Below are 12,009 nucleotides of genomic sequence, written 5' to 3' on the forward strand. Positions count from 1 at the left end.
TCACTCATCTGCCTCTCATTATGGTGGCATCTGAACAGCATTCACCATAAGGACCTTCTAACGTCACAGGGTCATGTGACTGTGCCCCTTTATACCCTGCATTGTGCCCTCTTACCACACCCTGTACAGTGCCCCTAGTCATTCCCTGTACTGTGCCCTCTTATACCCTTTTATCCAGTCACTGTATGGTGGTTTTATCATTGTATGGCGGTGTTATCACTATATGGCGGTGGTATCCAATAACTGCATGGCCATAACTGTATCCCCTTCCATGCCCACACCACTTTTTTTAGACCTGGCATGAGCGGGAAAAGATACAGATTGCGGTGCTAAGGGTCTTTGTGCCACATCTGTGTCAGAAATACGCCTAATATAGGGCTCTTTCACACTTGCGTTCTTTTCTTCCGGCATAGAGTTCCGTCGTCGGGGCTCTATGCCGGAAGAATCCTGATCAGTTTTATCCTAATGCATTCTTAATGGAGAGAAATCCGTTCAGGATGCATCAGGATGTCTTCAGTTCCGGAACGGAAGGTATTTTGGCCGGAGAAAATACCGCAGCATGCTGCGCTTTTTGCTCCGACCAAAAATCCTGAAGACTTGCCGCAAGGCCGGATCCGGAATTAATGCCTATTGAAAGGCATTGATCTGGACTTAAGCTAAACGTCGTTTCGGCGCATTGCCGGATACGACGTTTAGCTTTTTTTAATGGTTACCATGGCTGCCGGGACGCTAAAGTCCTGGCAGCCATGGTAAAGTGTAGTGGGGAGCGGGGGAGCAGCATACTTACCGTCCGTGCGGCTCCCGGGGCGCTACAGAGTGACGTCAGGGCGCCCCACGCGCATGGATGACGTGATCGCATGGCACGTCATCCATGCGCATGGGGCGCTCTGACGTCCTTCTGGAGCGCCCCGGGAGCCGCACGGACTGTAAGTATACTGCTCCCCCGCTCCCCGCTCCTACTATGGCAACCAGGACTTTAATAGCGTCCTGGGTGCCATAGTAACACTGAAAGCATTTAGAAGACTGATCCGTCTTCAAATGCTTTCAGTACACTTGCGTTTTTCTGGATCCGGCGTGTAATTCCGGCAAGTGGAGTACACGCCGGATCCGGACAACGCAAGTGTGAAAGAGGCCATAGACGTATTTCTATATAATAAATGACCCCCTAATTGTATTATTATTCGGGGGTAGGGCTAATATCTTTATATTATATAGATTCTAGTGTATTATACTGTGCCCTGTATTTCCCTGTAGAAAATGATCCTTGGGAAGCACAGTCCTCATCCCTGACCACCAGGACCAGGTAGCGCTCTGTCAGTACATGGTGGCCTCCCCTCTCCGCCACGCTGCTCCGCTGTGTACTGGTGCCTATTCTGACACTAGGGCTGGGTTCACATCCCAGTTGTGCTATCCATTTAATGTATACCAAAAATGTATGCGTTAACAGATGCCTCAGACTGATGCCGTACAGTGGCGTCCGGTCACCATACAATCCTCAGACTGATGCCGTACAGTGGCGTCCGTTCACCATACAATCCTCAGACTGATGCCATACAGTGGCGTCCGTTCACCATACAGTTCCATTGAAAAAAAACATATACGTTAACGTATGCATTTTTTTACTTGACTCTGCAGGATACAAAAACGTGGAGTGCTGCACATTTGTATACATCAAACCGATAGGAAAAACGTGATGTGAACACACATTGGGGGGGAGGGGGGCGTACTAAAATTTGCTGTCAGTTCCAGCTACATCACTGCACATCTCCTTCTCTCCTCCAGGCCTGGCCGCCGGAGAGAAGGAGCGCAGGGAGCTGCGGTTAGTGAATGACAGGACCACCAGCTCCCCTGCAATTATAGGTATGTGAGGGGGCCACTGGGGGGTCATTCATCACACTGTGAGGGCCCCTTACACAGTATAATGACTCCCAGTGCCCCCCATTTAGTATAATGATCCCCATTGACCCTCCATTTAGCATAATGACCACCAGAGCCCCCATTAAATATAACAACCCCTCGTTCCCCCTCCATACAGTATAACCCCCAGTTTGGGGGCGACTGGGGGTCATTCATCACACTGTGAGGGCCCCTTACACAGTATAATGACTCCCAGTGCCCCCATTTAGTATAATGATCCCCATTGACCCTCCATTTAGCATAATGACCACCAGAGCCCCCATTAAATATAATAACCCCTCGTTCCCCCTCCATACAGTATAACCCCCAGTGTGGGGGCGACTGGGGGTCATTATTCTGAATGGAGGGTCACTGTGGGGTCATTATACTGTGAGGGCCCTTTACATAGTATAATGACCCCCAGTATCCCCCATTTAGTATAATGATCACCAATGACCCTCCATTCAGTATAATGACCCCCAGAGCCCCCTCCATACAGTATTCCCCCAGTGTGGGGGCTACTGGGGGTCATTATTCTGAATGGGGGCGACTGGGGGTTATTATTCTGAATGCAGGGCCACAGGTGGTCATTATACAGTGGGGGGGGGGAATTGGGGGTTCATTATACTGTGTGAAGGGCCACTAGTAGTCATTATACTGTGTGAAGGGCCACTAGTAGTCATTATACTGTATAGGGGCCACTGGGGGTCATTATACCATGTGGGAGCCACAGGGGGACATGTCAATGTAAAAAAATGCCTCATGGGGGCCCACTGGGATTTATCGCCCAAGGGCCCACATGAACCTGGAGCCGGCCCTGGATTTGTAGCTATGAAACTGTCTGACCTGTTACATGTGCGCTTGGCAGATGAAGACATCTGTGTTGGCCCCTGTTCATATGTGTCTACATTGCTAAGGAAAATTAAGCTTTAATACATGCAAAAGAGCCTCTAGGAGCAATGGGGGCGTTGCCATTATACCTAGAGGCTCTGCTCTCTCTGCAACTTATGCGCCCTCTGCACTTTGATTGACAGGACCAGGCGTGATGATGTTTTGGATGTGACCAATGTACTGCATGTACAATACAAGCCTGAGCTTGCAGTCATGTTTTACATTCTCTGTTACTGCCTACCTATCCAATATTTTAGGTTTATATTGTTTCACGTTTCCGATTTAGATTAATGAATTTCATTTTACAGTTTGTTGTTTCATCTTCTCATCATCTTCTGTTTAATTTCTTCTTCTCATAAACCAGAACATATGAAAAAAATAGAGTGAAGCCTCTTTCATCAACCGAAGTCAATGAGATGCGAGATGTGTTATCCAAGAACCTTTACCAAATACGACAACGGGTAAGACCCTAATTTTGTTGTCTGGATTTACACACAGATTTCTCTCATGTTCCTCATCTGTTGTTATCATCCTAAAATAAAATCTTTTGTTCCCTATAATAGACTTGTCTCTCAGATGCAGTTAAAGGGGTTTTCCCATCTCAGACAATGGAGGCATATTGCTAGGATATTGTCTGATAGGTGCGGGTCCCACGCCTATACTGAGAACGGAGCCCCAAAAGTTATGGAGGGCGCACTGCGCCTGCTCAGCCGCCCTTTATTCATTTCTATGGGGTCGCTGAAAATAGCCGAGCGCTGGCTTGGCTATTTCCGTTGGCCCCATAGAAATGAATAGGAGCGGTGGCCATGCAAGCGCTGTGCGCTCCCATTCAGGGCGCTTGGTGGTGGCCGGATCACGGATAACCTCTGGCCACCACCTTGCCTGCTCAGTTCTCGTTCTAGCAACATGCCCCTATTGTCTCAGATGGGCAAGTCAGATCATATTTCTCACAAATGAGACTTCCTCTTACACAGACAGATATCCTGCCCAGTAATGAGTGCTGATCAATGATAAAAGCATATTGATCAATGCTCGTTACTTGCATTAGAGCAATCATTGCACTGTATGGGAGTGAATCTTTAGATGCAGAGATGTGCTGCCAACAAACAAGCGTTTGCTCCGATCACCAGATCACAAGAATTTGTTGGGTTATCGGAGTCGTGTTTACATGGGATAATGAACTGGAACAAGCATTGTTCTTCTTGATCACCTTCCCATGTAAAAGGGAACTAATTGATAATGATACTGCACAGAAATTGGTTGATACGTTTATGTGTAAAAGCTCCTAAAATCCAATCCATTTCTAACACTGATGTTTTTTTAGGTTTACATCAGTATTGCTGAGAGCAAGAACAGAGCAGTTTTCAGTGCTATTCTACATGTCTAAAATACCAGAACCTAATCAAACCCTACTAGAAGTCTATAGGCTTTGTCTGATCTGTAATAGCTCTGTTATGACCAGAAGACATGATGACACAAATGTGTACAGAACTTTAGAGAAGAATTCTGCACAACTTTTAGATCTAGAACCAGCTAGCTATTCAGAACAAGTGTATATCATTGTGTTTCTATGATCCAGATAAAACAGATTGCTTTGATGACTTATTGTGTGATAGTGACTAATATAAAAAAATGCCTATTTAATGCAGACTGATTATATTTCCATCACTGCAGACACTTTCCTACAACAGACACAACCTTGCAAGTGGGACCAATGAAAAACAAGCCAAAGAAATACTGATTCGTCGGAGGCACACCATGAGAGACAGTATAAAGAAGCATAATAGTCTTGTCACCAGGAACAGAGCGGTATGTTTAGTTTGCTTTTTGTATGATGTAGTAGAGCTTGTTAGCAGAACTTTCTCTTTCGTGTGGTTCTAGTAGGTAAGGCATGCAATTAATAGAAATACTAGCTTATTAGAGTCCATGTTTGTGATGACATTTTCCTTTGTCGTGTGCTCATAAAGACAGTGGTAACGCTTATAGCTGAGACGGTTACAATGATTATGCCTGATAAAAGGATCTGGATGGACATCCCTAGTTCATTGCGGGCTGGGCACACTGTAGATGACGACTAAATGTAATGTTACAGAAAAATAAGTCTGAAAGTGGAGGCAATTAAATTTTGGGGAGTGTTTGTCAAGGGTGAGCCTCCCTTCTTCAGTACAGGATTATAAGGGTGTGCTAGTGGCACTGATCCTTTAATTTTAGAGGGATCATTTGTCAACTTTTAGGTACATTTGATGTAAGAAAATAAATATTACTCATTTGATTATGGTTGATACAAATGGCAAAACAACAAGCAATGTGCTGGTAGCTGCATGACTTTTGTAACCATACTACATGCATTTCTTTTACACAGGCTACTGCCCACCATGCTCGGTATTTGTCACTTCCTGGGCATACAAAGCTGTCTGAGGAACCACCAAGAAAGAATATATCTTCTTTTAGAGGTAACACTTGTAAGACTCAAATACACTGACTTTCTCTAAAGATCAAGCATTTTTACTGCTACAATGTTAGGCCCCTTTCACACGGGCGAGAATTCCATGCGGGGGAAATGCGTGAGGTGAACGCATTGCACCCGCACTGAATCCGGACCCATTCAATTCAATGGGGCTGTTCAGATGAGTGGTGATTTTCATGCATCACTTGTGCGTTGCGTGAAAATCGCACCATGTTCTTTACTCGTTTTTCACGCAACGCATGCCCCATAGAAATGAATGGGTCTGCGTAAAAATCGTAAGCATGGTTGCTAGGAGATTATAGGGATGAAAGCAACCCCGGACCCCATTAAAGTAAATTCACTGTATTATTTTCCCTTGTAACATGGTTATAAGGGAAAATAGCATTCTTAATACAGAATGCTTACTAAAATGTGGATTGAGGGGTTAAAAAAATAAAAATAAATTCACTCGCCTTATCCAATTGATCGCGCAGCCGGCATAGTCTTCTTGCAGGACCTGCAAAAGGACATTTGATGACGTAATCACGTGGTGAGCGCGGTGACGTCAGCGCAGGTCCTGCTGAATGAAGATAGAAATCTTCTATCTTCATTCAGCAGGAATTGTATCCGCACGCAATTCTCGCCCATGTGAAAGGGGCCTTAGAAGAAAGCAGCCATGTACAGGTCCTTCTAAAAAAAAAATAGCATATTGTGATAAAGTTCATTATTTTCTGTAATGTACTGATAAACATTAGACTTTCATATATTTTAGATTCATTACACACAACTGAAGTAGTTCAAGCCTTTTATTGTTTTAATATTGATGATTTTGGCATACAGCTCATGAAAACCCCAAATTCCTATCTCAAAAAATTAGCATATCATGAAAAGGTTCTCTAAACGAGCTATTAACCTAATCATCTGAATCAACTAATTAACTCTAAACACCTGCAAAAGATTCCTGAGGCTTTTAAAAACTCCCAGCCTGGTTCATTACTCAAAACCGCAATCATGGGTAAGACTGCTGACCTGACTGCTGTCCAGAAGGCCATCATTGACACCCTCAAGCAAGAGGGTAAGACACAGAATGAAATTTCTGAAGGAATAGGCTGTTCCCAGAGTGCTGTGTCAAGGCACCTCAGTGGGAAGTCTGTGGGAAGGAAAAAGTGTGTCAGAAAACGCTGCACAACGAGAAGAGGTGACCGGACCCTGAGGAAGATTGTGGAGAAGGACCGATTCCAGACCTTGGGGGACCTGCGGAAGCAGTGGACTGAGTCTGGAGTAGAAACATCCAGAGCCACCGTGTGCAGGAAATGGGCTACAGGTGCCGCATTCCCCAGGTCAAGCCACTTTTGAACCAGAAACAGCGGCAGAAGCGCCTGACCTGGGCTACAGAGAAGCAGCACTGGACTGTTGCTCAGTGGTCCAAAGTACTTTTTTCGGATGAAAGCAAATTTTGCATGTCATTCGGAAATCAAGGTGCCAGAGTCTGGAGGAAGACTGGGGAGAGGGAAATGCCAAAATGCCTGAAGTCCAGTGTCAAGTACCCACAGTCAGTGATGGTCTGGGGTGCCATGTCAGCTGCTGGTGTTGGTCCACTGTGTTTTATCAAGGGCAGGGTCAATGCAGCTAGCTATCAGGAGATTTTGGAGCACTTCATGCTTCCATCTGCTGAAAAGCTTTATGGAGATGAAGATTTCATTTTTCAGCACGACCTGGCACCTGCTCACAGTGCCAAAACCACTGGTAAATGGTTTACTGACCATGGTATTACTGTGCTCAATTGGCCTGCCAACTCTCCTGACCTGAACCCCATAGAGAATCTGTGGGATATTGGGAACAGAAAGTTGAGAGACGCAAGACCCAACACTCTGGATGAGCTTAAGGCCGCTATCGAAGCATCCTGGGCCTCCATAATACCTCAGCAGTGCCACAGGCTGATTGCCTCCATGCCACGCCGCATTGAAGCAGTCATTTCTGCAAAAGGATTCCCGACCAAGTATTGAGTGCATAACTGAACATAATTATTTGAAGGTTGACTTTTTTTGTATTAAAAACACTTTTCTTTTATTGGTCGGATGAAATATGCAAATTTTTTGAGATAGGAAATTTGGGTTTTCATGAGTTGTATGCCAAAATCATCAATATTAAAACAATAAAAGGCTTGAACTACTTCAGTTGGTGTGTATTGAATCTAAAATATATGAAAGTCTAATGTTTATCAGTACATTACAGAAAATAATGAACTTTATCACAATATACAAATTTTTTGAGAAGGACCTGTATTTCTAATTCTGGACAACTATTTTAATCACTATCAACAATGGCAGATGAATTGTGATATTAGCATGGTTAGCCTGTGTCCTGATATTATCATTCCACACTAATATAACATTTGTCATACAGACATATCAGAAATTCTCATCAGTAGGCGTCCTTGTACCTCTACCGATAGTTCTATCAAATCAAAATGTTGTGCCTTTTTGGATTTTGAAACATTAATGATGTCCTTTTGATTGTTACGAAAAGCTATGACCTGTCTTCACTTCTCCTTCAGTGAAGTCAAGAACATTCAAAGGGGCACGAACATCTATCATTAAAAACTTTTGATGTCTCAATGACGTCAGAAGTTTCCTACAACTGGGGTGAACTTTTCTTAGGGTAATGACGTAAACTGCCATAACTAGTTTGTCATAATCTATTTAGCCTATTATTTTTTACTATAAGCCATGTAATATATAATGCTGAGAAACTATTTTTCTTGTAATTGCACAGTGGGTGGTGACGACTCAGATGGCGGTAACTCCAGCCAAGAGTTAAATTTCTACCCTAGGGCAGCTGACATCTTGCGGAACGAGAGGCAACGACGCACTCCGCTCAACAGCAAGTTTGAATGGACAGATGAGCGACAGAATGGTAAAGCTCAGGACTCTAAATCAGTCAGTGACACTCCATTACAAGGAAGAGTTCGGGAGCCACTGTTACCTAAACCAAGGTTTGGCACTTTAAGAGAGGACAGGGGGCAAACTGAAGAAACTGTGGCACCAGTTGCTCCACCAAGAGTTAGACGAACATCTGAACATGACAGTCAAAAACATAGATATAGAGAGAATAGACCTCACCATCGATCACCAAAGTAGAGAAACCAACCATAGTTTTGAATAGCTTTAAAAATGAAACAATTGAAGCCACTCTATTAAATTCATCTGGGCTGCAGGATACCATGTATTTTACAACTTTTCTAGCTCCTTTTACTGTAGATGTCTTCCCTACAGATTGTTTAACTTATTGTCGTGTTCAGAAATGTTTGATAAAGTACTTACACCAGTGCCATGTTCAAGCAATTCTTACCAGGTAAAATTGTAAGAAATCAGGATCTTGAGGTCTGGAGGCAATTCAATTGAGAGATGTGTTTATATTAAATTGGTACATTGCACTGATTTTCTGCAGGTGGGAAAGTTGAAATGATTTCAAGTTGTGAACATTTCATAATGTTATGGCATATTGCTAAGGTACTACATATCATTATGATTAATGGGAGTAAAACCTATGGGACACCCACCAATCCTGGCCACTGTGGCCCCTTCAGGTTTTTCCTTGAACTGTTGTGCTCATGTTCACCCACTTTGCAGGGAGACACAACTCCATTCAATGAAATGGAGCCATATTGCTGCTTCTGGCCCAGGGAATGGATGGTGGCCCCACTGTACAGGAAAACCATGAAGGGGTCCTGGCAGTCAGGCCCTCACTAATTTGGAAGTCATGTTAAACTCTAGAATGTGTCGGCAGATAAGAACCATTTGGCCCATCTAGTCTGCCCAATATACTATCACATCTGATGGTGGGAAAACCTCTTTAAAAGAACTCCCTGGGATGTATCTGTCAGCAAGGTGTTGACTAGTTCCAATGATAACCAGACACTCCCAGGCCTGGTTTAAAATAAATTAAATTAGTAATTCCAATTAAAAAAATGACTGTTGGGTACATGGATGCATAAATTCAACACATCTAATGCAGTTCTGTCTTCTCAGTGAAAACTTATATTGATCATTTCCCAGACAGGTCATTAATTACTGCAAAGGTAATTTCAGGATCACATTTCTAAGTGCTGTGACTCAGTTCCTAAAGAGATGTGCACCGAAATATACGTGACGGTTCTGTGAGTGAATTGCCTAATACAATGGGGGAGATTTATCAAAACTGGTGTAACGGAAAACTGACTTAGTTGCCTATAGCAACCAATCAGAGTAATCCTTTCATTTTCTAAAGGAGCTCTGAAAAATGAAAGGCGAAAGCTGATTGGTTGCTATGAGCAACTAAGCCATTTTTCCGTTACACCAGTGTTGATAAATCTCATTGACTGTGTATTCTGCAGCTATTCCCATAGAATTCCAGTTTGCTTCCTGTGGACTCATGCACCTTCTGCTTTCCCATTAAGAGATTTTTAATGAATTGCTGCAGAAAGATAATTCATTAATATTTTAATATATACCTTGATTTTAGAAAGTTATTTATTACATTAGAACAGGTTTAATAAAGCAATGCTGAAATGCAGCGCAATTGTTTTTATAATAAAAAAAATCTGAACCTGTACATCTATCTGTATTTTTATTTTAAAATATCTATTTTTTTATTAGTTGTTGCCATGACAAGTTCAAAGAGTGCACATAAGAAAATACAGCACAGACACATCATATCATAAAAGATATAACAGGGCATCAATACCTACAAAGGCAAAAATAGCACCAGGGTCCACTGAAAAGGTCTGATGGTCCATCACACATAGTTCCTCAAAGGGGTTCCCAAAGAGGGAAGTAAATTAATTAGTAGCTACATTTTCCAACAGATGCTTGAACGTCTCATTGTCACAAAAAGAAAGCCACAGATTGTAGGTCACTTTCTATTTGGAGTAAGAGCACAACTCAAGGTGAGAGAGCCAACCTTCAACCTAGCTAACTGGGACATCAGAGTTATATTCCACACGTTCAGACAGCCGAGCCAAGGAACTGGAATGCAGTGTGTTAAACATATTATGACTGTATTGTAGGGTGTGTACACATAGGTGGGCTGCATACACTGTATTCTTCCTAATATCTTATGACCGCCCAAAATCATTGATCTTATGGGCCCGCTGAAGAAACATTCTGTTGACAATCTGGTCAGTAATATTAGTGCAGAATTTTCTTTGCACGTGTGAATGCATAAAACAGGTGTAAGAATATATGAGAATTTGGTATACTAAGTACTATAAGTTGCAGTCACTAAAATTGTCACACAAAAAAAATTTCACTTGAGACAATTTGCTCCTGTAGACAAATGTCTTCCCCAACAGATACCGGCTTTGACCTGCCATGGGCTGAAGTAGAAAATATTTCACATTTCCAATAGGACCATACCCTTGACTGTTAAGAAAAACATAAACGTGTAGAAGGTGCAAAAGAATTGACGCCCATCACCTTGGATACTTTTCTTCATAGAATATACTTGTACAGGAAGAGAGAAGAGTTTAGTTTGTGAAGGTTAAAGATAACCTTTATTAGTTAACTTAAAAATAGGGCAGGACATAAAAACCTGGTGTAAATTAGGTACATACTTGTCAGCTGGGTAGGTGAGCGAGTGATCTACAGAGAGAGCAATTGACCTTAATTTGTGCATACGGATGGGCTCATATATCACAAATCTGATTATACCCTAGTGGCTAGCTCAGTGGTGGTGTATTTCTAAGCCCTATGCCGGATGCTGAGTGGAGCGCCCTTCCGGATAAGGACGATCCCTGGGTCTGGTCCTCATACCTATCCCTAAGTTCAATTCTAGCGTTCTGCTCCAATGTGGTTTGCCAGTCATTTGGACTGGCTGATCAAGAAGCTTACTGGCAGAATAGTTAGCTATTATAGAGGCTATCATAGAGCCCTCTTTATATATGACTCCTCATCACAATGGGCTGTTTAAGCCCCCTGGTCAATCGGAGCGTAGAAAAAAACCATAGGATAGTTACCTAATCATTTATGGACTGAAGAGAGTAAGCCCAAACTGGTCTGGAATGATGTCGCTATGGAGACCTATTGCATAGTCCATCGCTTCTCTACAGGATATAACATTGAATTCATCACTAGGTAAATATTATACAAAGGGTCAACGGACATGCTCATGTGTTAAAGCACCCAATTGTTCAGTGGGGGGGGGGGGGGGGGTTAGGTCGTATAACTCAGAGGCATAGATCGTCATATCAATGAGGAATAATCAATATGACACGAGGGTACTTAGGAAAAAGTAGAGCCTTCACAGTATACATATTCATTACATTGTCGTACAAGGTACGATTATCAAACCACAGTATAAAAACATGGCAGGGGATGTTACTTCGTCAGCAATCAGATACATGGTCAATATTAAAGAAGAATGTTAAAGTGGACCTTTCACCTCTCCTGACAGGTCTGTTTTAATAGCCACATGCGTTCCTCATGTAATAACAATTCTGGATCATCTATTCTTATGGCTCTATGTTGTGCCATTCCTTTATTATTTCTACTAGAAGTTATGAATTGCTAGCAGCCTGCAGTAAGGGTACAGAGGGGTGGTAACCAGTTGGGGGGTGTGATACCTGAACAGTCTGACAATGGCAGCACTGATTGGATAGAGTGAGTCTGTTCAGGTACACACCCCCAACTTGTTAACACCCCTCTGTACCCTTACTGCAGACTGCTAGCAATTCATTCATAACTTCTAGTAGAAATAATGAAGGAATGGCACAACATAGAGCCATAGGAATAGATGAT

General features: G+C 42.8%; 1 protein-coding gene across 1 annotated transcript in view; it reads left to right on the forward strand.

Annotated features, from left to right (window-relative positions):
* Positions 1-9,800, forward strand: part of LOC122931152 (sodium/hydrogen exchanger 2-like) — a 91,923-nt gene extending 82,123 nt beyond the window's left edge. The window contains exons 9-12 of the mRNA XM_044285137.1: positions 3,152-3,248; positions 4,462-4,596; positions 5,150-5,240; positions 8,009-9,800. Coding sequence (XP_044141072.1) covers positions 3,152-3,248; positions 4,462-4,596; positions 5,150-5,240; positions 8,009-8,373 — 688 coding nt within the window. The 3' untranslated portion in view covers positions 8,374-9,800. The remainder of the gene's footprint in view (positions 1-3,151; positions 3,249-4,461; positions 4,597-5,149; positions 5,241-8,008) is intronic.
* Positions 9,801-12,009: the final 2,209 nt, after the last annotated feature.

The sequence above is a fragment of the Bufo gargarizans genome, chromosome 3 (genome assembly GCF_014858855.1).
Source record: "Bufo gargarizans isolate SCDJY-AF-19 chromosome 3, ASM1485885v1, whole genome shotgun sequence".
NCBI classification, from domain to species: domain Eukaryota; kingdom Metazoa; phylum Chordata; class Amphibia; order Anura; family Bufonidae; genus Bufo; species Bufo gargarizans.